At 38.5% G+C, this 24,506-nt stretch overlaps 1 protein-coding gene and 1 long non-coding RNA gene across 5 annotated transcripts in view; one reads left to right on the top strand and one right to left on the bottom strand.

Moving 5' to 3' along the window:
• RGS7BP (regulator of G protein signaling 7 binding protein) overlaps nt 1–4,043 on the bottom strand; it is a 43,909-nt gene extending 39,866 nt beyond the window's left edge. The window contains exons 1-3 of one of the 3 annotated variants that reach the window (XM_075020931.1): nt 3,936–4,043; nt 3,347–3,445; nt 429–595 (exon numbers count right to left, since the gene is read on the bottom strand). In XM_075020931.1, coding sequence (XP_074877032.1) covers nt 429–595; nt 3,347–3,349 — 170 coding nt within the window. In that variant the 5' untranslated portion in view covers nt 3,350–3,445; nt 3,936–4,043. Of the gene's footprint in view, nt 1–428; nt 596–3,346 lie in introns of all 3 variants that reach the window. The other 2 variants (XM_075020930.1, XM_075020929.1) reach the window with 2 other exon arrangements.
• Nucleotides 2,921–23,202, top strand: LOC142027211 (uncharacterized). Of its 2 annotated transcripts, none has more exons than XR_012649039.1 (4): nt 2,921–3,322; nt 4,690–4,866; nt 20,186–20,323; nt 20,460–23,202. It is a non-coding gene; the product is annotated as an uncharacterized LOC142027211 (long non-coding RNA). The 2 variants fall into 2 exon arrangements; XR_012649040.1 differs by lacking the exon at nt 2,921–3,322 and adding an exon at nt 4,113–4,313.
• The last annotated feature ends 1,304 nt before the right edge of the window (nt 23,203–24,506 follow it).

The raw sequence follows: 24,506 nt of genomic DNA, 5'->3' as shown, positions 1-24,506 counted from the left end.
TCACCTAATTATTTTCCCCTCGAATTTTTTTAATTCTCCAGTTGAGCTGAGCTACTTGTCTCTAACTATTCAGTTAGGTATACCCAATGAAGGACTGGGCAGAAAGCTATTGCTGTTTCACCCTTGCAAGGCAAGGCTTCTCCCTTGATCTTTTTAAGTTGTCTAGTGGTACAGACTAAAATCCTGTTCATCTTACATAAAAGCATCCAGTGAAATCAGTAGGATACCATCTTGGTAAGAGAAACAGGATTTGACCCCAAATTGCACTATCATAAGGATACGAGCTTTCTGTAGAATTTGTGGTCATACATCTCTATGCCTAAAACAGAAACACATGTTAATGCTTTTGCTGAAAGTTTCCATAATGCAGTATTTAGCAAAGATGTGCACACGAATACAGCTTTAACTAAACATAAGTAGACTCCTACCCAGAAATTGCTGCTAGCTTTTGATGAGCCTGATAGGCCATCTCACATCCTCGGGTTCGAGTTTTGTGCATTTCTGCATGCAGAGATGGACAGGTGACCGAGACATCCCCAATGGAAATGACCAGCTCCCGATATAGAGCCACCTGGGTATTGAACTCCTGGACAAGCTGAAAAACAAAGAGGATTTACTTACATGAGACATTTAACTACACTGATAAAAACAAGTTTTTAAAAAACCATGCCCAGTCTAGGGCTTGTTCCTGCTGCCCCTAGTTTCATGGCATACAGAATCAAGTGCCCAAGACTTAGTAAATGACTAGGGCCTCCGTGGCAGCTGCCTCTTCTGTGAGCTATAAATGTTCACTTGCAGGAAAGCAGTGTTTCTGCTTTTAATCTCTGAAAGTATTTGAGTTATTAGTCTTAAATATTAAGCAGACAAAAACCCAGCTGTTTTACTAGTAGCATGAGGTTATTTTTTGCTATCATAGAAGACAAAAATATCTCCAGAAATTATTGCCTTTGCTCCTCCTGCTTCCTGATTAACAGCACATTTAGGGATTAGAATGTAGCATTTGCTTTTACATTGGCAATTTTGCTAATTTATTTTGTAATGATTTCTGTTCTGTCACTGGCCTCCAACCTAGATTTCAGACTTAAAATTGATCTGAAGTTACCAGCTGAGATGATGTATCAGATGACAGACACTTTCCAGTTAGGATTCTAGAAAGCACTTTTTCCGATGTGTGTGTGTGTGTGTGTGTGAAACAAAGAAGTAAATAAACACTTCAGCCTTTACAGAAATCTAATATCCAGCAGATACAGATGGATGCTATTGGATAAAAGGGTAACTTCTACAGTGATGAAAAGATTATTCCTGAGGTCCACTGATCAGATACGTGGGATAATGTTTTCAGGAAACGAAGCATTTACTGTCTTCTGAGAGAAAGCACATCTGACCATTTGCTCCACATGGTGGTGGGGGTGGAAGGCAGGGAGCAATAGAACAGAATATTTATTTATGTGTGTTTTGCTAATTTGATCTCAATTTCCAAACTACAGACAAGAGTAACTGCTCATAATTCTGCAGCCATCATTACCATCAGGAGTTCAACATATCCCAACATACAAGCATGCTAAAAACCTGGATTCTATCAGATCTACAAATTGTAAAAGTCAAGCCCTCCGATTCTCATAATCAGAAAATAAATGAGTTGCTTCTCCTGCAGTATTGCATTCTGACTCTTCATGCACCCCACTGTAATTACTCTGTATAACTGAGAACTAACATCGAGACTCGTTTTTTGGCCATACTCTCTTAAATTTCATTGTAAGCGTAGCAAATAGGTTTCTCTGCTTCTGAAGCAGCAAAACAATCCCAGTGCATTCCAGTACATCTGCACCCTCCCACCCCTAAACCTGAAAAAAAAACAAAAGCGCACACCAAACAAAGCCCTAGGCACAATATTTGCTAAACCTGGCTTCAACTCTCTCATTCTGTAGCTTAAGAGAATGAATGCATGAAAGCAATGTAGAGAAAAAAACCTGTACTATGTTGTGACACAGTGTAATTATTCCGCACTAAGAAAAAGAGAAAAGCGACTCACCCTGCGACTGGTAACTGGCTGCACCAAACACATTTTGCCAGTTCTCACCTGACATCCCCTATCTAAACAAAGGACACCTTCAGCCACCTCAGCATTGCCAGGGAAAACAAAACCACACTCGAGGTTGCAGCATCGAGACAGAGAATAAGAAAAAAAACCCATTGGTTTTCTCTCCTGAATCTTACTGCATCTTGACAACCCATCTGTAAATCATATTTTATTTCTAATCAGTGAACTCTACAAAGCTAGCACTTCTGTTTAACCAATGACATTATGCTGTCAGGAATGAGAAAAAAGGCAAGACCCAGCAGGATCCACTTGTTGGGTATATTTATGGAGCTACTGTGGCAGCTTTTGTTCCTCGGCGCGCTGGGAGTTGCTCCCGATTTTGAAGTATCAGAGTGGGTATCTGCCAGCACAGTTTGCAGCTATTAGGGGAAAAAAATTGCCACAATCCAGCAGAACAGAAGTAGTGGGTATATTTCCAATGCCAAGGACAGAGCTTTAGCAAGATCCAGATTTTTCAAGTAAAGTAGCAGCAACTTCATTTGTTTTCTATCTCTGTCATTGGTTAGAGGAGCAATTTGGGAGCCCAATGTCCAGCTGACTGTAGCTCAAGGAGCCAGATAGGGGGTATGTGGTGCTGGTTTGGAGGAAAGTGTCAGGATCCAAGCATTTTGAACGTGAACGGGGAAAAATGTCACACCATAACGTTACAGTCCAAAAATAACATGGATGCAGGTGCTCAATCTGAGGTTTCACAAGTGCCCCCAGCGACTCTGTGGAGGCTGGAAACAGGTACCACGTATGTCAGGGACAGAATTTCAGGGTCTCAGATTCCGAGTCCTGTTCCAGAAAGATTTTAGAGCAAGGCAGCAAGTGCAGCGATGCAGTGAAGGCAACTACTTTCCTACTTGGGCTTCAGTGGGCGCAAGTCTGGGGGCAGATTTGGCCGGATCTAGCAAAAAAAAAAAAAGCAACTCCCGCTGCTCGGCAGCGCAAGGCGGCGTGTGCTGGGGCTCCGTCTCCCCCGCTCCCGCAGGACCAGGCGCCCGGCGCCGGTCCCTGCCCCGACTGTCCCGCAGCACCCAGCCGGCTGCCCACAGGTCTCGCCTTCCCTCCCCTCTCCCGCTTCCGAGCCGCCACGAGTTAGGCTACAGGGGCAGCACCCCCGGCGGGGACCGCAGTTTTAAAAATAGTGCAACTGCACGTGATGGGAATAGGCAAGCTGGCGGGAGGAGCGGCACCGCCGCCAGCGACGAGAGCGCTCGGAGAAGAGGGAAAACTAAGGCAAGCCCCGTTAGCGGTACCCACCATCTTGCAGTCCTCCAGGGCTCGCTGGGTCTGGTAGGCGCTGTCGGAGCCGCTGCCCCGGCGTTCACTGTCGCGGCCGTGCGGCGAGGTCTTGCTGCCCTGGAAGATGGAGGCGGCGGAGCGGGGGCGCTTCCTGCGCCCGCTCGGTGCAGCGCTCATGCACACGCATCCGCCGCGCGGAGCCGCCCGCCGCGCGGGGCCCCGCGGCCGCGGGCAGCGCCTTCCCCCGCCGCCGCCGCCGCCGCCGCCCCGAGGAGGGGTGCGGGCCCGCGCCGCGCGTCGCCTCGGCCCGGCCGGCACCGGGACCGGGACCGGCACCGGGACCGCGCCGCTCACGGCAGCGAGCGCGGCCGCTGCGGGCGATAGCCTGGCGCCTGAGGGAGAGCCCGGGGAGCGCCCTGCAGCATCGCCTCCGCTACCGCGGCGAGAGGCGGAGGGGCTGGCGCCTTCCCTCCTTCAGCAGCATGTCAGTCCCCGCGGAACCGCCCCGCCGGTGGCATGCTCTGTGCCGGCAGCGGGTGGGGGGGAAGGAAAGCGCGGCCCTACCCGGCGGACAAGGGCTCCCATCCAGCGCCCGACGAAACCTTACCCACGATGCTCCCGCCGGGGGAGACGCGACACTTAACGCGCTCCCCCCGCGGCGCGTCTCAGCGTGGCAGCCGCTCGGAGGGGCCGGGGGGGGCGGTGAGGGGCTGGGGGGCAGGGTTTGGGGGGGGGGGGGGCGGCTGCCGCTCGTTCTCCCGCCCTGTGGGGGCGGTGCGCTGTACCGCGCGCCGCCCCCACAGGGCGGGAGAGCGAGCGGCAGCCGCCCCCCCCGCTCGCCCGGCGGGTCACTGCTCGAAGTTGTTTGGTTTTGTTGGTTTTTGTTTGGATTTTTGGTTTTTTTTTTTTTCTTCTTCTTCACTAAAAAAGCATCTTACTTCGGGGGGCTAGGAGCAGCGTTTGGAGGGGGCGATGCGACTGCACGGTAGGTTGCATTCGCTCACTGTAGGAAGGATTACATGGAGAAGTTGTTTCCCCCCTTGCTCCGGCACGACCGTGCGGTTGCAGCGCAGCAGGCTGAGGCTGACAGTGTGCGTGTGTGTCCCCCCCGGGGGCTCTGGGCACCGGCCGCTCCCGTGGAGGCAGCCGTGGGGCTGCGCCCACGCTGTGTCCGCAGCCGCTTTCCCCAGGGCCCCTCGGGGTCTGCGCTGCCCTGCGGGGAGATACCGCCTGGGCCAGCTTCGGCGCAAGGGCTGGTCCCGTTCCCCTCTGTAGCCAGGTAGCGATGGCTGTCTAGCTCACTCCTGCGACAACGTGGTGTCTTCAGGGCGTTAAACAGAAGGGTTTTTTTTATGTTTCAGGCATGTTCTTGATACCAGAGGAACGCCAAAGGCATCACACCCAGAAAACCAGTCTCACCAAGGAGCTCGACTGTGCCAGCGATGGCACTCTGGCGGGTTGAGGGCCTCTCTTCAGGCTGCGCTGAGCCTTGCTGTAACGCAGACACCCCGGTATCTACCCGAGCCCGGACGTTGCCTGTTAGTCTATTTTGAAACTCTTTTTTAGACATTTTCTGCGATTCTCCCAGAAATGGAAGCTACTGGATGTGTGTTAGTGTTGATGGATTTGCAGCGCTTGCAAGCACTGTCATCACTTTAGATAAAACTAATTTGGCCTTGCAATTATAATGTTACTGTTGTAAACATACTAGTTCAGCATCTAGAGCAGCAAGAACTTGCAGTTCACAAGTGCTATTTTAAGGACACCCCCTTTTTTTTTTTTTTTTTTTGGTAGTAAACTTAATTCTATTACTCATAGGAAATAACTGCTTGAATTTGGTGCTGCATAAACACAAGCTTTGAGCCAGGACATCGTATTGCTTCCATATACAGACAAGCCATTACCTAATGACAAGGAAAATATTTTAATACTGGCAAAAAGCAAAATGAATACATCTTCTCTTCACATCCATGTACAATAAAACATATCTATTTGTATAGGGAAATTAAAACATAGTACTATGCCACATTAATGCTAGTGTTTTAATCGTTGCTCATGTATCATTTTAGTCACATGCTTTAGTCTTACTTCAGTCTATTTCTAGTTTTATTACAAGCTACTGAAACAGCAATAATTAAATAATACTAATACTAAAGCCAACAACAATAACAATAAATCTACCAGAGAGTGCAATGTGTTTGCTTGTACATTACCTGTCTTGGCTGAAGTTCTGGTCCCTTGAAGTCAATGCCAGAAGTCCCACTGACTTTTAAAAAAGGTTAGAATTTAGTTCCTGGTGATATATCTGCCCTGTATAAAGCTGAGTCACAGCTGAGTTTTGCCCTTCAGCCAACATCTGGAACAGTTTTGAAGTCCCAGCGACCTACAGCATGTTCACTCCTGATGGTTTGTATCTTCAGTATGTCCACATTTGGAAGTGGATCTGGTGATTCTTTCTGTCATTTATAAGACTGCATATTTTCATAATTCTTCCAGCTGACCTCTGAAACCATCATGGGACATGATGAATTTGATGGCACCCTAGGGTTATGTTGGAGAAGGAGGAGTGACAGGCAACAAGTCATTCTGGGATGCATAAGAAACAATGATTTTTGTAGGCATCTCAGTTCTTGGGCTGGGGGGAAGAGCTCCAAGCTAAGCCACCACATGCTGTCGCAGGGTGGGCAGCAGGAGAAATAAGACTCAGTTTGGAAATATATACCACCAGGAAACAAAATGCTCTCTTGAGAAAACAGAGGTACATATGTTGCAACGCTTTCCTGAAAAGAGAGAGGCGTGATTCTTTCCTCTTGTCTGAACTAGAGTTCCTACCACAAATGGCCTTATTCTAGCTTCGTCTCCCGATATTTAATGGATGGCAATAAGCAGGGGCTTGTTGCTCCCTCCTGCAGCATCCTCTCAAGACCCTAAGTAGGTGACCTTGAAATAAGTTTAGAGAGTACTTGGTTGGCCCGTTACAAAGTCAAATTTTTTGGTAACTCCAAACAAAATAAAAGTAAATACGTAGGCTTTGCTATACCTAGCCTATATTGTAATTCTAAAAAATCAACTGAGAGGAACTTTTTACTTAGGAGTCTCTCTTGTCCCATTTTCTTGTAATCTTTGTCTAATCCATTTATTTCTCTGGTCCTTGGCTTCTAGTAATATTTCCCAAGTGTGAGTAGAATATAATGGACTAGATAAGTTATGAAAGAGACACTGATTAACTGAGAAGATGTCTTTGGAGGAAAAAAAGAAAAAAAAAGTGAAAAAGAGGCAAAGGAATAGAGAAGGCAAAAAAAGGTCATTTCTGTAGAGATACCAAGAGGGAAGAGGAAACCAAGAAACAGGTACTGAAGAAAATAAAGGAAAGTAATTCCGCATGATCTTCTTAGGACAGAAAAATAAAATATAAGTTTTAAAGTTAGATCGAAAACGAAAACTTAAGAATAACAACAGAGACTTCTTCACATTTCTTTAAAATATTTTTTTAAAGAAAGTGAACTGTCTTTCTACGTAAATATGGTACATTTTAAACAGAGCACAAATTTATTCCCTGGAAATGCAGGGTCAGAATAGTGCCTGGAGGTAAAGTACTTGATTTTTGTACCAGGTTTCCTGGGAAGTAAAACTGTTTAACCCTCATAAATAAAATGTAATAATGCATTTGAGAATCACAGCTTCAATGGCCTTTTTTTTTTTTTTTTTTTTTAATGAATCATTTCCTACAGAATTGGAAGTTAAGGAAAGGAGTGCCACAGGAGGCACTATTCTGGTCTGATTTCCATAAATAGGTCTTCCATGTATCCAGGGTGTTAGCCTTCCTGGCTTCAGAGATGCTCCGGTGGTGGTGGCAGCTCCCTGCACCCCTTCTCCTCAGCCTGTGCTCAGTTCAGGGCTTACAAAGTCAGATCATTTTGTAGCAAAGATTGCACATTAGTATATTGTTAGTGTCTGCTAGTCTAATACCAAGACACAGAAAAATATTATATTTAGTCTGTTTAGAAGTCAATACAGAGTTTTTGACCCCAAATAGAGTAATTTGGTCTTTTTTTTTTAAATGTCTAAAAATAATTTATGTAGATACCCCTCAAAGCAAACAAAGACATCTCTGTCCTGTGAAATTTATAGTCACAGTTCAACAAAGACTAGCAATAAATTAGATGAGATTGTAAAGAAAACAGGAAAATTTTTCTAAGTTCTGTTGTGTCAATCTCAACAATTTCCAAGATTACTTAGGAAACTAATGTCCACACAGTGTATTAGCAGTGGAGATGTTGAGGAGAAGGCTTATTTTGCTCGCAGTCACTGGAAGTTTTTAAAAAATGCAGTCATTAGTGAGTCCGTCTGTAGCTGTCAGCCCAGTACAGGCATGTTTCTCCTGGTTGTGAATGCATGGGACAACATGCTTAAGCTAGCAAAAATGTCAAAATGGCTTAGTCTGCTTTACTTTCCTTCTCTGTAAGTGTTGCAAAAGAATGTTTGTGACACTTAAATCATGCCCTGAGAATGCTAGAGATTATTGCACTAAGATTTTTGGCACTTAAAAGCTACTGTATTCCTTAAATCAGAGAATGAAAGAAATTCTAAATCAGATAATCCAGGATATGTTCTCTATTTCCTTTACAACATGTATTTACTACATATGTAACTCCAACATGAATTTATATGGAAATACCAGTGGGAGCACTCAGGTAGCTAGACAACTAACTGTTTCAAATTTAGCCATGTTTGCCCAACACAATATAGGATTTAATGACAAGGAAATCTAAGAAAATGGCCCATACAACCAGATATTTTTTGCTTCCACCTGTATAAGTTTTAAAAAACATAATATCATTACTAAAAGAATGTTAATACCATCAGCACTTCTGTTATTATGAGAAAAAACCCAAATGCCTACTTAAAAAAAATAAACATTAGCATAACAAATCTTCAAACTGCAGAAATTAATAATTATTTCTGAAAATAACAAGGCTAACATCAGTTTCTCATTATGAAAGTAACAAAGGAATAATTTACCTTTAGCTCTAATGTAGTCAATAGAATACAGAATGATAAACTATACCAACAAGAGGAATCTTGCTAGTAGGCTACATGTATATATTTTTTAAAGAAAGATTATTTTAATAATATTTTGGCTGTTCTCTTTTGAGATTTTAAAAAGCGAAGGTTTGATAACATGTAAAGGACAAATATTTTCAGATTTCAAAAGCAAGTTAAGGATAGTAAAACTTCAGTACTGTATCTAATATAAAAACAACACAAGAATTATGCTGTTATAAGGAATAATCAAAATATAACTGTCAGAGCTGGTGACCTAATGAAAATCTGGAAACTAAATCAGACTGGACACTCAGGCTTAGTCACTTTGACAAAATTCTGTTTGTGTTATAAGAAGATGAAAAGACAACTCACAATTAGTAAACTCACTGGAGGCAGCAGTACTCTGAATCCTCTTCTGTTTGCCATCTGAATGTGGCCTTTTTGAAAAAGCCTTTACTGGCTACCTTATATCTCCACTCTTCTGCCTGTCCTGATAACTATTCACTAGCTATATATTTCAAAAAGATATTGTAGCCCTACAAAGCAAACTGACTTTAATTTCAGTTATTCCGTTGTTGCACATTTCTATTAAATGGTCAGAAGAGATAGAACATTGATTTTTGAAATTATCATTACTTCACTTTGGAATTAATGTTTTATTTAAATGAATGGAAGTGGATCGCATCCTCTTAAGAGCTATCATCTGGACTGTTACCCTGCAGTTCAATACATTTTCACATTTGAAAGATTATTTTAATAACCACATTTTCATATTTTCTTTAAATGAAAGCTTAAATCACACGGAAAATGATGTAGTTTCTATGTAAGTATCATTACAGCACACCACAAACCATGACTTAATTTACTTTTGGTACATGTCAAGTGTTCATTTTTACATGAAAATGCAGTGTGGGTTGAATCAAATGATCAGTGATTTCAGCGGGGAAACCTGAGCTCTTATTCTGCCTTACAAGCCTTTTAGCCTTGCTGCTCTGAGTAACTGCACTGAAATCCAGCCATTCTTAGTAGAAACATATATTGCCAAGTGTCTTTGTTCTACTTGTCCTTAACCAGTTATCAACCTGCTTTCAGCAAGCTTACCAACCTACAAAATTCACATTTTTTTTAAATTTCATGGGTACAATTTTCAACTCAAAACAAAGCAAACAAAACCTGTAATTGTTTTTGATAAATACTGTGCACTTCTGAGAATCTGGCTGTGCGTGTGTGACATACAAAGACAGTAATGAGGATCTTCCTTTTTTGCTTTCCTGACCTTTAAATATTACATTATCTTTTTAAAAATCTAGAAAAGGATTGAGAATGATGGTGCCGCCTGATGTTATTCCAAGGACGTTCACTGAAAGCAGGGAGAGTTTTAAGGAAAACTAGAACTGAATAAACTAGGGAATTTAAGAATATGAAACATGGAATATGAAAGTCAACCAAAAAAGCGCATATGATTATCCACATGAAGGCAAATAAAACATTCCCTCCCCCCGGTATTTTAGAATGGTAGAATGGTGGCTTCTCAGAAAATACTGTCCAGGCTTTCCAGTTTTGCTGTTTTATTATATGCATGATTCTGCAAACTGTAGAGAGTTGAAGATTGCTTTAATTTTATCTCTTTGCCTGTGCAAAAAGTTTGGTAATCCTTATTGTGCTGCGGTTGTGCTGGTTTGCTCCTGTAGGCTTGCAGTTTTACCTTTTTGGTTGGTTACTGAGGTGCTGGAAAGATTCATAAATAAGAGAAGTGGCCTTCTGCTTGTCATGTCACCTGCATTGCTTGGAACCTGAGAAACATCAGAATGAAAGCTCTGGCTGGCAAATTCCATCTCCTCTAATTCTTCCTCCTCCTTTCTGCTTTGGAGATGACAGAAAGAAGAAGAACCCTTTCTAATAATTCTTACTTGGGCTTTGCGTGCTAGTGAAAAAAATAGCTTTGTAAAAGTCAAAAAATGATTAAACATTCTGAAGAGGGAGGTTTTAGGGAGACATATTCACCAAGACCAATGTTTCTGACACTGTATTTCAAAGGCAAAAAAAGCAAAGCAGCTTAAGTTTTAATGAAAATTACTTAGATTGAGAAAAGGACACAGCATGTGGGAGGACCTGCAGAGATTTGGATAGATATAGCACATCCTTGTCTTGAAATATGTTTTTAAAATCCTGCATGAGGCTGTTGTACTGCCAGTAAAGAGCTAAAGATTTGAGAATGTATGACTACTGTCCTAAAAATATTGGACTGAATTATTGTATAGAGGCAAAGAAATAAGTGCTTGGTTTCAGTGTTGTTTCATGGATTGCATTTTCCTTCTTACCTTTTCTTTTTCCTGTTCTTTTTAACTTTGTCTTATTATTTCTGTGCTTTCATTTCTTCACGGTTTATGCTGTTAATGTTTTTTTTTAACTGGCCTGTTTTCATCGTTTGTTCTTCTCGTCTTATGTTACCCTTTCACTCTGTATTTTGTCCTTATTTTTCCCATTTCGCTTCTCACTCACTTCTCTGTTGTCCAAACTCCCATCTGTTTTTTCTGTGTGATCAAAGAACAGTTTTGTGCTCTATTTTTCTAAATGACAAGTGGAACTATAGTTTTGGAGTTAGTATGTCAGATCTCTAAATATAAGTAAAATTTAAAACTTACCCTGCATAGGCTAAAATTTATGATGAGAGAGGAGGATTTATTATACAAATGTGCTTTAAAAATTATGTATAAATTCATACGTAGACACAGACTACACTACATGGTAGATTTACAGGGCCAGATCCCTCGTCTTGCCTGTGTTCATCATGAATAACCACAGGGGACTGGATCCTATGCAACATATGCTGCATATATATATATAGAATATATAGATATACTATGGATTAATATTTGCTTATATACTATTTCTTCCCCTTCTCCCTGGGGAATGCCAAAGCTAAGGAAGGACAAAATAATTTGAACAACAGCTCAAGTTGTAATCAATGGGTTACTCTTAACATGGGGTTAACATGAATGGGGTTCAGCAGATGCCCGCTGAGAGTCCAGCTTTGTTCACTGTTTCCCGTATCTCCCAGATGACAGTATTGGGAATATGATTATTAAATTAGATGGCATGAATGTGAAAGGGATTGCTGGAACTTAGATGAGAATTCATTGTGATCCTGACAAATCAAAGGTACCATCTTTAAAAATGTTGTGAAATCATGTAAGGGAATGTGTAAGATACTGCACTTTGGTGGAAGTTATCCACCATACAAATAAATGTAAGATGAGGAGGTAAAACCCTGCAGAACAGGTTCTAGGCATTTTTGTGGTTGACTTGAAGGTGAAGTTATTAGCAAGAAAAACCCCTATCATACCAAGAGGTAGAATTAGTGTTACAGCTTGCAAGATACATGAAATAATAATTCCACTTAATATTTACTGAGCCTTGGCTTTACCAATTGGTAAAGACCTATCCAGTCTGGGGCTTTGTACTTCAAGCAAGATGTGGACCACTTGGAGAGAAGGGAGAGGGAGAAAAAAATTATAAGGTGGCCTAGAAAATATGAACTCTGTAGAGATTGAAAGTACATGACTGAGAGAAATCAGCAGTTCTCAAGTACACAAACTGCTACAGCATAAGGAAAGCAATAATTTTTTTTCCCCCTCGCATCTCATAGAAATACATAATAGATTTCAACAAGAGTATTCAGGTTAGATTTAAAATACTTTTTAATGTTAAGGATAGTGAAGGGCTGGATTAGTTTTCCACAGGAGACTTTAACTGAAGGTTTTTAAGAAAATAGACAATCTGCCAGAAATTACACACGTTATTAATCCTCCCTTGGGAGGGAAATTGGATTATAGACTCCTCAAGGTCCTTTTCAACTTTATTCTTCTGTGACTTTTTGGAATTACAAAAATATCATGCCTGCTTCATAAGAAATGTTAACTTAAAAATATTCCCATAGAAGATAAAAACTTCTGTTTTTGCAACCTTCCCCAGTCTTATGAAAGGATTTGTCATTTCATGGAAGTTTGTCAATTCATGAGACAGATACTTTCTTCCACTGTATTTGCCACTACTTCAGCTTCTTTTCAAATTCAGTACTGCTGGAAGCAACATTTCTTAACATTCAGTTACTGGAAATGCTCTTCCCAATAGAGGACTAGGGAGGTGATTTAATGACAGCAGTATCAGAGCTATCAAATATTGCAGAAATTTGTACAGCTTTTAAAGATAAGGGTGGGGAAGAAATGAAGGATGAGAAGAGGAGAAACATATACTAACATGAAGAAACAGGGTGGAAAAAGCTGAACAGCAACAGAGAATGCTTATGAATGATGAAATAAAGTGAAATGGAAAGCAGTAAGAAAGCAGTTATTTAGGAGTGAAGGTCAGGGTGAGAAAATGCAAGTCAGAGGGACACAGAAAAAGAGCAAGTCCACATTTTGCCTGTAGCCTTTTTCTATTTTTCCCTCCCTTTCTATTCAGAGAACACCTGCTATTGACATTTGAAAAAGAATGGAGTGTTCTAAGCATTGTTCATCTGTTTTATTTGAAAATATTTTCAGTTATTTTGAGGAAATGCCAAACAAAAGCTTTTAATTCAGCAATAAATAGGAAGGTACAAGTATGGATGAAGAGCAAGAGTGTGTCAGGTGGGCCTGGGTTTTGTTTTGTTTTATTTCCTTGTAGACCTGCAACAGATATAAAAAGTTTGATTCCCTGAATCCACTTAGTATTTTTAGTGGAAGACTGCTTAAATCCATCAGCTTTATATGCAGCAAAAAAAGGGAAAACATATGATTCCTATTTTAAATGTCCTGCCCATTTGCAGCCTTTGGTAAATAAATCTAAGGTAAGTTGAATTTCATAATACCTGTGGTTTGTTGGTTTATTCCCAGCTGTGGGTGGTCTTCTGCAGCTTTTTGATTTTGTCTCAGGCAGGACCTTGTGTTCTTACCTTTAATGCAGCCCGTGGTCTTTGCATTGTCAACACAGCCTAAATTCTTGATGTGATGGGTAGAAAGACATTGTTTTGATCCAGTGGCTGAAGTAGTGCTCTGCAAGCCTCAGCATAGCCCTTGTCACAGCAGGGCAAGCACATGACTTGTATAGTGGCAGCACCTTTGTGGCTTTTCCAGTCCCTGTTAGAGGTGTGCCATGGTATGTCTGTGCTCTGCAGAGCACAGCCTCATAGGATACAGAGGGTGTAGGGCATGCACTTCTGCAGGCTCTTCCCCAAAACTCCTCTACAAGTGGAATATCCTCTTCAGGAATGAATGAAGAGTGAAAGCTTGCCTCTAAGATGGCAGAAATCAAAGGAAAATCTAATCCCCCAAATATGGGGCTGTAGTATAAAATCACCAGTCAACAGTAACTTCTTTAAAAAAAAAGAAACCAGCTCATCTCTAATCTAAGTGCTACTTGTAGCAACTATGGGACCATTACTTTAGGGGAGAGGTAAATACAAGACCACTTAAGTCTATGGGAGATTTTTGGGTTGGCCTACAGTCTGCTTTGAAATTAACAGGTAAACCATTCAAAGTATACTTTTGTAAAGAAATACTGTTTGGTAAACAGAGTAATTGACTTAGTTGAAACAGACTTTGCTTTTGATGTGGGCAGCAAGTGCTCAGACTCCCCAACAAGATGGTGACAAATAGTTTCAGAACTAGTAGACAACAAAACTGGCTACTGAAAACAGCAGTGCGTTAACCCAGGAAATTATGAAACACAAGCTAGTTTCTTTGGCAACTACCCATACAAGTAAGGCAAAGGTCCTTTAAGGTTGCTAAGCCAGCACAAGGCTTCTTATGAGCCAAAAAGGAAAAGCAAAAATATATCAAGTAGATGATTCTTTCTCTTTATGGATTTTTGTTTGTTTGTTTTGCTTTGTGTTTCCAAACATATCTGTCCTTTCAGCCATGGATTTAGTTGGGTGGAAGGATGACGTCAGCTAGTCTTTTTTCAGTCCTTACTATTTTTGGTTACTCTTTTGCAAAGCTCAGAGGCTTGTTAATTTTTAGGAAGTAAATTTAATTCCTTATAATCAAATTTGGTTTTCTGCTCTTGTTTTACATGTACTCCAAAACAGGAATGTGTACAGCCTGAGACATGAAAAGATAGTATTTTTCAAACAAAAGTACCATAAGCAGTTGTACTCATAAAAATCTGCCTGTGTAGACACTAACAGTCACTTTCATATTAAATAGTACTTCTGCTGATGCTAGTGTTATTTCAAGTTTATTAAGTATGTGGGATTTTGTCCTTAGCAGTTAAATCCTCTGCAGAAGCATCTTAGCATCCAGAAACCTCTAGGATAATTCATCAAGGAGGGACCTTTTCAGGGACTACACCAGTAGTAGGTCCAGGATTTGAACCAAAAGCCCACTTAGTGCTGCTTTTATGTAGGATTCTGTAATATACACAGACTTGAGACTACAGTGCCCAGTATTTCTTATGCCTACTGTTGTACTATGTAATGTTTTTGTAGGCCACTGAGAATAGTGTTTTTCTTTCCTCCATATTATTTCATGTTCAATACAGAAAATAATATCATACTAAGCGGAGAGATATTTTATTCACCTCAACTATCTGGCTGAGCATTAAATATAAACATTTTTTCTTGAGCCTTCATAAAAAAATGCTCCCATAAGGATGATTTATGATTGTTTAAACTTAGATAAGTTGTGAATTGAAAGCAATAGATGCATAAAAGTGTCCTTTACAATTGTGTCTATCTAGAATAGCTGCAAAAATAAATTAATTGATCTAGGGTTTTTTTGCTATAAAGGATAGATAGACTAAGTCCCCCTATCAAGTTATTTTAAGGACAAGGTGAAGTATATGTTTCCTCAATCTCTAGCTCATAGTAAATGATACATAAAAGCAGCACTTGGCTAAAATGTAGTTATTTGTATTAACTTCAAAAAATTACTTTCTGAACTTACATTTAGGAAACCATGAATTTGGTTTTGGTGTTGGAAATTCTGGAAGAACATGTACAACAAATGCAGTTTTCCAGGTTTCCTCTGCAATGTATATGACAGATTTACTTTGGAACCATTAAGTCACAGCACAATAAAAAAAATATAGTTAAATGGAATACTATAAAAATAGGGTTAACAGGCTAGGTACCTTTGCTACTATAAACAAATTAACCTAAACTATACACTTATAGCAAAGCAGCTAATGAAATATCTGCAAAACTTAAATCAGAGGGAGCAGAGCTTATCACAGTTTATGACACAAAGTGTCAGACTTGCACAGAATACCCATGGAGTAGATCTGATGCTAGTTGGCCATGACAATGATTATAAAATAAAAAAGATAAATGGAACATGCATTATGGAAAAAGTCTAATTTTAGAAATTTCTCAAAGAAAAGAGAAACTTTGGTTCATCCTTACAGTATAATTTTCAAAGAACGGACATTCTGGGAAATCCAGAAAAAGATTTATGTATAAAATCAGTGATCAGTGAGTACACTCAGAACCTTCAGGTGGGTGTGATTTTCTTAATGATTTATTTAAAAAATAAACAGCTAATGAGAATTAGGTTCAAATTTATTAAAAAGCCAACAACTTTTTTTCAATAATATCACATCAATAATATAGGGCCAGGAAGCATCCCATGTTCCTGGATGTAGAGCTTTACCATAGCTGCATCTTGACTTCGTATCTGAGTGTGAATTTAGGGGGTGGGAAGCTGTAAGTGCTCTGTGTCCTATATTTTGTATTATTCTAGATGCAATTAACTATACTGTGTTTACATTGCCGTCATGGGATTCTCCTGCTTTTGTAAATACAGTTTAGATTTATTTTTAACAGGAATTTGTGAATTGGTTTGCCCTTCTACCTTGAAATGAGATCCATATTTCTTCCTGGTACAACTTGACTGGCTTTAGTAAACTTAGACCACAGACGAATAGGGCCTATTATTTTTTTTTATTGTTTCAATTTAATTTTTAATGGAAGGTTACTCTAGTGCATCCATGAGTTGATCACTGTTAAAAGACACCACCTTATCAAACCTAGTTTTAAGCTTACCTATGAAAATGGCATTTAGGAATCTTGTCATTTATCCAGTTCGATCCTAAAATATTAATGTATCTGCAGGATATAGGAAAGCTCATAGTAAAAAACAGTACCCTTGACATCCCTCTGTGTGTTACTTCCTGAATTCTTGAGAGAATTAGTTGGAAATAGTGTATGAATGATGTGGCATATGAATGGTATATGGATTAATATGAATTAATTTATCCTTGACATAGCTACTTGTTCCAGAGTTAGAAGCAATAGCAGAGTGAAAGAATGCAGCATTCAATAACATTCTGTTTTATGGATGCTGGGACTTTCTAACTGAAAGATCACCATCTATAAGAATTCCCTTTACTATTTATATTTATTAGTAATACTACTGTAACACTCCAATCCCTAGAGCTTTATATTTAAATCCCTTATGTGGTTATTGCTGTTGAGTCACATAGTGCGTTCCTACTGTGAATAAAACATTTCTGACAAAATTTTGAATTTAAGCTATTTGATATGCAGCACTGATACCATTTACAGTCAACCACAGGTACATTCCTATAAAGCAGTCTTTGCCATGCTGTAGTAGCATGGCATCCGCTATATTCTCTGCTCCTGAGGGGGCTCTGGAGATCACAAGACAATTTTAATTAGATTGTTGGTATTCATAAGAGATGCTAAAAACTAGCACACGTTACAGTAAAACTTTGAGACTGTTAAAGTTAGCTTCACCGTGAAGTTGATTGCAATCCTTGATCATAACTGTCTTTCAAATGCAGAAACGTTTCTCTTGCTGACCACAGGTGAATTTGTTTCGCACATTTAACTGGGAGAATAGTTAAGAAAATTGCAGAGGAAATGCACATAGGTGATGATGGTTCCAAAATGGATTTAAGCAACAAGCTACAACCTGTTAATTTGATGTACATGGCTATCAGCTGTTATCATGTATTCTCAAGTTCTGGCTAAATTCTTCTCAGTCTTCTTATAGGATTTAGTGCAATCATTTGAATCCTTTTACCTTCCCCTTTGCAAAGGCAATATAAAACAAAAAAAGGGTCATTTTAACTTTTCAAAGCTCACAAGTAAAATCCCAGATATCCTTTGCATTTGACAATTGATTACCTGGATGAGAACAAACTCCCTTAATTCAGTCACTTGCAGAGTCATCTCCTGCAGTTCAGTCAAGCTTTCTTCCTAAGGACAATGATGGATAGAACTGTATTTATCACTCTTACAAGAATATCTTGGGTTTATCATCTTACAGCAAGTCTTGATCACTTCTGCTGTCCACTATCATTATCTGCAAATCATTTATGTCAGATGTAGTAAGAAGAAATGCTAGACTGGAATTCCCCCTGCTTAGATGAACGCCAGAGGCGTATTTTGTAGCTTTGTTGGTATTGTTAAACTCATAAGCATGGATGTAGAGTGGAAGCTAGGTGGCTTTAGAAGTGTTGGTATTAATTAAGGCCAAAACAAACAATATTTTATATGTCTATTCAGATTTATGGGACTGAAGGAATAATACAGATTTTTCATGTTTTTCTTTTTTCTACTGAAAATTATAAAACAAATCTGGTTTTTGAAACAGATTTCCAGAATTAAGGAATGTTTGTTGCTAGTAAGTATATTGGGAATCTTACTATTCAGCATCTTTTAGAAGTAGTTCTTTGTCCAGCTGATATAGAACTAAATGGTTATAGAAATACTGTGTGAGGAGCAGAAAGCAGTTTAGGAAATCCTATACCCAATGCAATACTAGAAGCTGTTTATGCTGATGTAGCACTAGGTACTTCAGGTCATCATTTAAAACATTTTTGGTAACTCAAAATGTTTTGAATATGTTAATATTTAACCTTGGAAATGTGACTTAATTATTTAGTTTGGAGTAGGCCCTCCTTAATATCTAAGTAAGAACAAAACCAGAAGTAACACAAAAGAAAGCATTCAAAGATAGTTATATTAGAGGAAAAGAAACCTCTGAAGAAATTAGGAACTTAAAATTAGCAAAAAAATTGTAAAAGTAAATCTTAATGCTTCGTATATCGATACACATACTGAAAATATGTGAACTGATCACATAAGCGAACTACTTCAGGTTATGATTGAAGTACAATAACATACATACTGGTGCATATATGAACACATAGTCTTATGACAAATAATTTTAAAATTGTATATATAGGTTAGATTGTATTGGTGATTCCCATTACTTAAAAGATCTACTTTTCTGTACACTCTCCATCTCTGTGGTTTTTGCGGGTTTTTTTTGTCTTTTAAAGTATATGGTATCCAAGGCAGGAATCAAGCATATTGTGTTTGTACAGCAAATATGGTAAGAGTGAAAAATGATGCTTTGTTAAAATACAGCAGTACTGTAATGAGAAAAAATAGCTTGGTGAAATCCTGGTTCTAGTCTTGAAAGCAACATATTTTTGCAATTATTTCCACTCCTCAATCAAATAAGAAGCAATTTGAGAACACATTTCCCACATATAAAACCTTGATCTTACTAAATCCGCAGAGCAATTGGTTTTGCCAAATATGCTTTAAATCAAAATGCTGCTGAACTATTTAAAAAATGAAAGCTTCTACAAGTTTTCATATACCATCAATTTTGGTGGTGTTGCTATCTCTATTTTCCTATTCTTCCTAGCTAATAATTACTCTCTTTATACTGGTTTGTTTGGTTGTTTGGTTGTTTGGTTTTGTTGGTTTTTGTTAGTTGTTTGGTTTTGGTTTTTGGTTTTGTTTTGTTTTGTTTTGAAATCACTATTTACCTGGTGCCCAGATGGCTTTGGATTTAAGTTGGCTTTATCATTATTTTGTCATGGATGGGATTATGACTGATATTTGTCTTCTCCATCTACCCATGTATGCAATAATTTAAAAAAGCAACACACCTCTAACTACAGAAGTCATTAAATCAACATGTTTGCTTAATTTTCTAAGATTGTTTACTGCACATGAAGTTGTGTATACATCTTTGCAGTATCGACTGCTACCTCACCATTATTTGAACAACTTTTTAACACACATTCTTTCTTATTTAGCATGACCTCAAACCACAGCTAACCTCAAATCTTTGAACAAGAAAATGTATTATTCAGCCAAATGTGTATGGAGGAAAAATCCTAAAGGAAATTTCATTATTTTTCTGTTATGATTTTGTATATACCCTTTGTTTAAACAGCAGAGGATTTTACTATGGGTGATCTTTTTGCTATCCTCCCTGTTGCAGATACACTGCTAGTAGTCAGAATTCCAGGGAGATAACTATTGGGGGCTTTTTAAAAGGAGTTTTACAGATACCCAGCTCTTGATGGGAAGTTTGTAGGGTGATCATCCAGTCTATTCTACCTGTGTATGAAAATAGTTGTCTTAGACACTTAAAATATTTCACACAGTTTCACTTAATGGGGATAATGGTATTGCAAACCCTGTGTCGTACTTGTACAAAATATGATGATTACTTCTCTACAAGAAACATTTCTAATATTATTACTGTATTATGCAAATATAAAAACTGGGATAAAAATTCAGATACCTTTCATTGGTAGTGTCTTAACACAGATGACCAGTTGTGGACTGTTGGCAAGAAAAGTAACAGCTGCTGCCACAAATACCCTTATAACTGTAGGATATTCGGTGCAAGTATGATCTCATTAATCTTGTTATTTTAAGAGCAATGTCTTTTTTGCTGTGAGTCTGGCTCTTACTGCATTGTTCTGAATGGTTCATTAATTTGATTTATTCCTTTTTTCTATCCCGTATTTGTCTTCTTAACTTCCATATTTCCTCAGGTAGCAGGAATAGAATTTGGACTTCATCCAGACACAGAACCAGGGCACAGAACTGTAGGGGACTCAGTAAAAAATCAAGGACTGTATCTGAAGGAAAGCAAGGTCTACCAACTTGCTATTAAGAAATACTTGGCTAATGTAAGTTGTGATATGTTTATTGTTATTATTCATGGTTGTGAAACTTTATTTCCGTAAAGTACAATCTGATTGACTGCTGAATTATGAGAGTATACTGGATTGTAATTTTATTCTTTTCCCTTTTTTCCTCCATCAGTTTTCAGATTTGTTCCTGATATTCCTGTGTGTCTTTAGTTTGATAAATATTCCTGTCATCCTGCAGAAGATTAGAAAACACAGATATCAAGCCTGTTTTTTAAACTCTCTTACTCGTCTTCTAGTAAAGTTCACACATGCAAATACTATTTTTGCATATTCAAATCAAGTATAGCTATTTGTAGCCACATTCTCTCAGTCTTATTTGCATGCAAAATGTACATGTTCAATCTGGAAGTTATTTAAGAAGGTAGCTCCAAGCAATTTCAACTCACTTTTCCAATGAATAAAAAACTCATACTAAACCAAAAATTGAATAGTCTTATTACTAATGTTTTTGCAACCTTACAATTCAAAGTAATTTTGAAATAGGCATTTAAATGAGTATATTCACAGAACTGTCATATATGTGAATATGATGATTTATTTCTCTCAGAGACTTGCTTTTGTGGTCATCTTTTAATCATCCAGTTTACTGGGAATTAAAATAATGCAAATAAAGCTATATAATACACAAAATAATACAAAATATTAGGACATTAGTCTATGGGAACTTTACCAGAGTGCAGCTGAGAAAATGTAGGAAAGATCTGTGACAGCTTCCAAGTATCTAACCCTGTAAGTCCACAGAGCTGCTACTTTATGAATATGGTAATACTTCCTCAGATACAAGCTACTTCACACATTATTCACAGTTGATCGTTTTGGGGCAATCACTCCTGCAGGCATGTAGACATGGGTTTCTGAAGGGACATGAAAATGGAGGAGGTAGAAAAGACTTTTAAGGAGGTCAAACATTGTTTTGAAATTCTAGTCCCCTTCTAGGGAAGTGGATTTAACATATGGAGGCTTTGCATTTAGGATGTAAGGGCTTTCAAGGGACAAAAGCCTTTCTGATAAAGTCCCCTCTTTACCCACCACAAAAAGTCTGTGGCAAAATTATTTTTGCAGGATGTACATCTCCTGATACATTCTGGCACTGTCACCATCTATCTCCTTTTCTTTCTTAGCCTCTCATAAACACCTGTAAATCTCTGGAGAGAGCGAAGATTGTGTTGCTCTATCTCCTCCAGGCAGCAGTGGCAGAAGTTTTTTTGTACTGGGTTTCCCATAGTTACAGAAGTTGGAATTAATTTAAAATAACTTCAATACCAAAAAGAATGCTTTAAAGGCAGCTAAGCCCATATTGTTATTGCAAGACCCCCTTCAGCTTTGATATACCTGAGATTAAACTGGGATATGTGGATTATAAATACTGATTTGCTTGGGCAGGTCTGAAAAATCCCACCTGAGATTTTATTCTTTACAGCCATGAATATGGTCCTTGCGGTTTTTTTAGGTTCTTCTCAGTGATGTTTGAATAAAGCTGTTTCTTTCAGAACACTATTTACTTATGAGAAGGGAAGGATGCTGATCTAAGGAATTCTTTAGATGACTGCAATACTAACTTAAAGGTCTCTGTAAGAGACTTTTGCCATCTATTCCTGAACCTTGCAGGCTAAAATATAGTCTTATTTTCATACCAATAAACTATGCCCCTGTCCCAAGTTTGAAATACAGAAGAAAAAGCTAAAAATTGGAATTTACTTACAGGCAGTTTAAGACAGTGAGTAAAATTCTTTTAATATTCCAGAAAGCAGTTCTCCTTTAGTCAAAGACATACAAAATGCTCAAGAAGTGAGGCAGTATTCTTTGTCATCTACATTTTTGCACTTAAATGAACAGTTTATGGCATGTTCTAATACTGGCTATCTTGCATCTTGTTCAGTTTGTCCTACACCCAAAAGACTGTGAATAAAATGTTGTATTTTATTTGTATAGTGTGTGTCACCTTGCGAACTGGCAATTATGGCTCTTATTTAGAATATTTATTGCTTCATAGACAGAAAATGCAGAATATGGCGTATGGTTTTTAAACTGACTGTGAAGAGGGACAGAGAAGTCAGTAGTAGATGCAATACCAAGTATGTTTTAATGTCTTCTAGAATAGGATAGGGAAGTCTACCTGATATTCTGGGATAAGCACCTGTTACATACATACTTTTGATCCTAAGAATGGTGTGAGAAGTGAAGATAGTTGAATCCATTTTCATAGATCTAAATTACATAAGCCAGACAAAGGGTCACATGCTTCTATGAATGGTGCTGAAAAGCACAAAAAAAGTCTGTCTCAAAGCATTTGCATTAGCTAAAACCTTCTATTTGTAATTTTGCCAAAGTAATTTATAACCCCATGTCTGTAAAGGCTTCAAAAATGCTATTGGGAGTAGATTGTTTGTTTTGAGAAAGTATGAAGGAAATCAGGGCAAAGCCACAGAACAAAACCTAGAAACACTATTAGCATTTCACAATGGAGAGCTTGAGATAATGCAATGATGATCAATTTCTGATGAAAGTAGATGTCTCAAAGTTCAGTGAGAAACAGAAGTTCTTCATTTTGCTTATAAATCTTTTCTTTCACTATCCTCCTTTAGGTTCACTAGCTATGCCTCTTTATCCCCATACAGCTGTGCGAATTGCTTTATTCTCATTTTTTCTGTCTTTAAAAGCCAATGAAAAAATGTAACCTTTTTTTCTGTTGGACCTACTCCTAGCACAAGTATCTTTTGATGGATAATAAAAGTGGCCTAATTGATGTCTGTCTTACCTTTCCTTCTTGATCCTGATGTAGCAGGCATGTTAGGTGCAGGAAAGAGTCATCCTATTGACAGCCTGTCCAAAGCTAATACAGCCCCCACATTACTTTAAATGGCTCATGAGAACAGTGGGCTGGGGCTCTAATGGGCTCCCTGATACATGCATACAGGTCAAGCCACGTTATTGTCCCTCTTTGAATCCCATACTGGCTTTCTCCATATCACCACATCATATTTAAATTCTTTTTCCTCACACAGAAAAATAAAAATAAATTAATCTTTTTCACAATTCTCCCTCTCTCCCCTCATTGTCATACTATTCAAACTCACCAATGGCTTCTATTACAATAATCAATCATCATATTCACTTTGCGCAGTATGTCTACTGTTCTCAGTCTGTGGACCAGCAGGAGTTTTTAATCTTTGAAAAGCTCCTGGGCACTACATGCTAGTGTGCACCCTATGCATTAGACTTGGCATGTACATAGATCTCTAGTGCACTCACTGCATGGTGTGTTAATGGTACTTCTGAAGGAACAGATAGGAGTGGTAGGACCACTGTCAAGATCTTCTTTCAAGCTGTGCATTTGAGGGCCAAAGTCTTAAACCAGCACTGTATATAAATGGCATGTAAGAAATCTCTAGCAAAAAGCAGTAGTAGTTAAGTTGAAGTTTAACTTTTAGCTTCAAATAATCTGCATGAGATTGAAAGTAGAGATCTGGTAATGAATAGTTCACCCTGCAAAACTTGAACAAACAGTAATTCCATAGTCATGGTCTTTATCATCCATGAAGTTTGGATTATTTATCAAAATCATAGTTTATAATAAAAACCTTGTATTTAAAGTGTTTATTAAATATACCAGAGCTACCATACAATCAGATTAATATTTTAAGTTGCTTAAATGATCAGTAGTTAATATAATTATTTGTATTCTATTTTAATAATATGTATCTGTATTAATATAATTATTTGTATTCTATTTTTGATAACATATATATCTATATTACTTTATTACTATTACTTTATATACATTTTTTGAATTTGCCACAAGCCTTTGAAGAAAGCACAGTTAAAAAATATCAGTAAATGCAGTGCCTGCTATAGAAGGAAGGATTTGTCACATTTCCCAGAAAATGAACACTCATGACAACTGGGAATGGCCAGAGAGGAGGTTTTGCACATGTTCCCCATGGCTGTCAGTAAGGACTGCAGCAACTCTGACTGACTGAATGTGATAAACAGCATCAAGGCTAATACAGTACCTAAAAACTGCATCTCCTATAAACTGGTAATGTCAAACACCAATTTCTTAATGAAAAATTATGAATAATTATGCTCAGCATAATTATATTAAGTGTTATTTTGCTTTTTCTTTCCATTGAAGTTGAAAATTTTCATTGTTATACAC

Source organism: Buteo buteo, chromosome Z, assembly GCF_964188355.1.
Source record: "Buteo buteo chromosome Z, bButBut1.hap1.1, whole genome shotgun sequence".
Taxonomy (NCBI): domain Eukaryota; kingdom Metazoa; phylum Chordata; class Aves; order Accipitriformes; family Accipitridae; genus Buteo; species Buteo buteo.
Note: the sequence above shows the minus strand (reverse complement) of the source record. Positions and strands in the feature narration are given on the sequence as shown.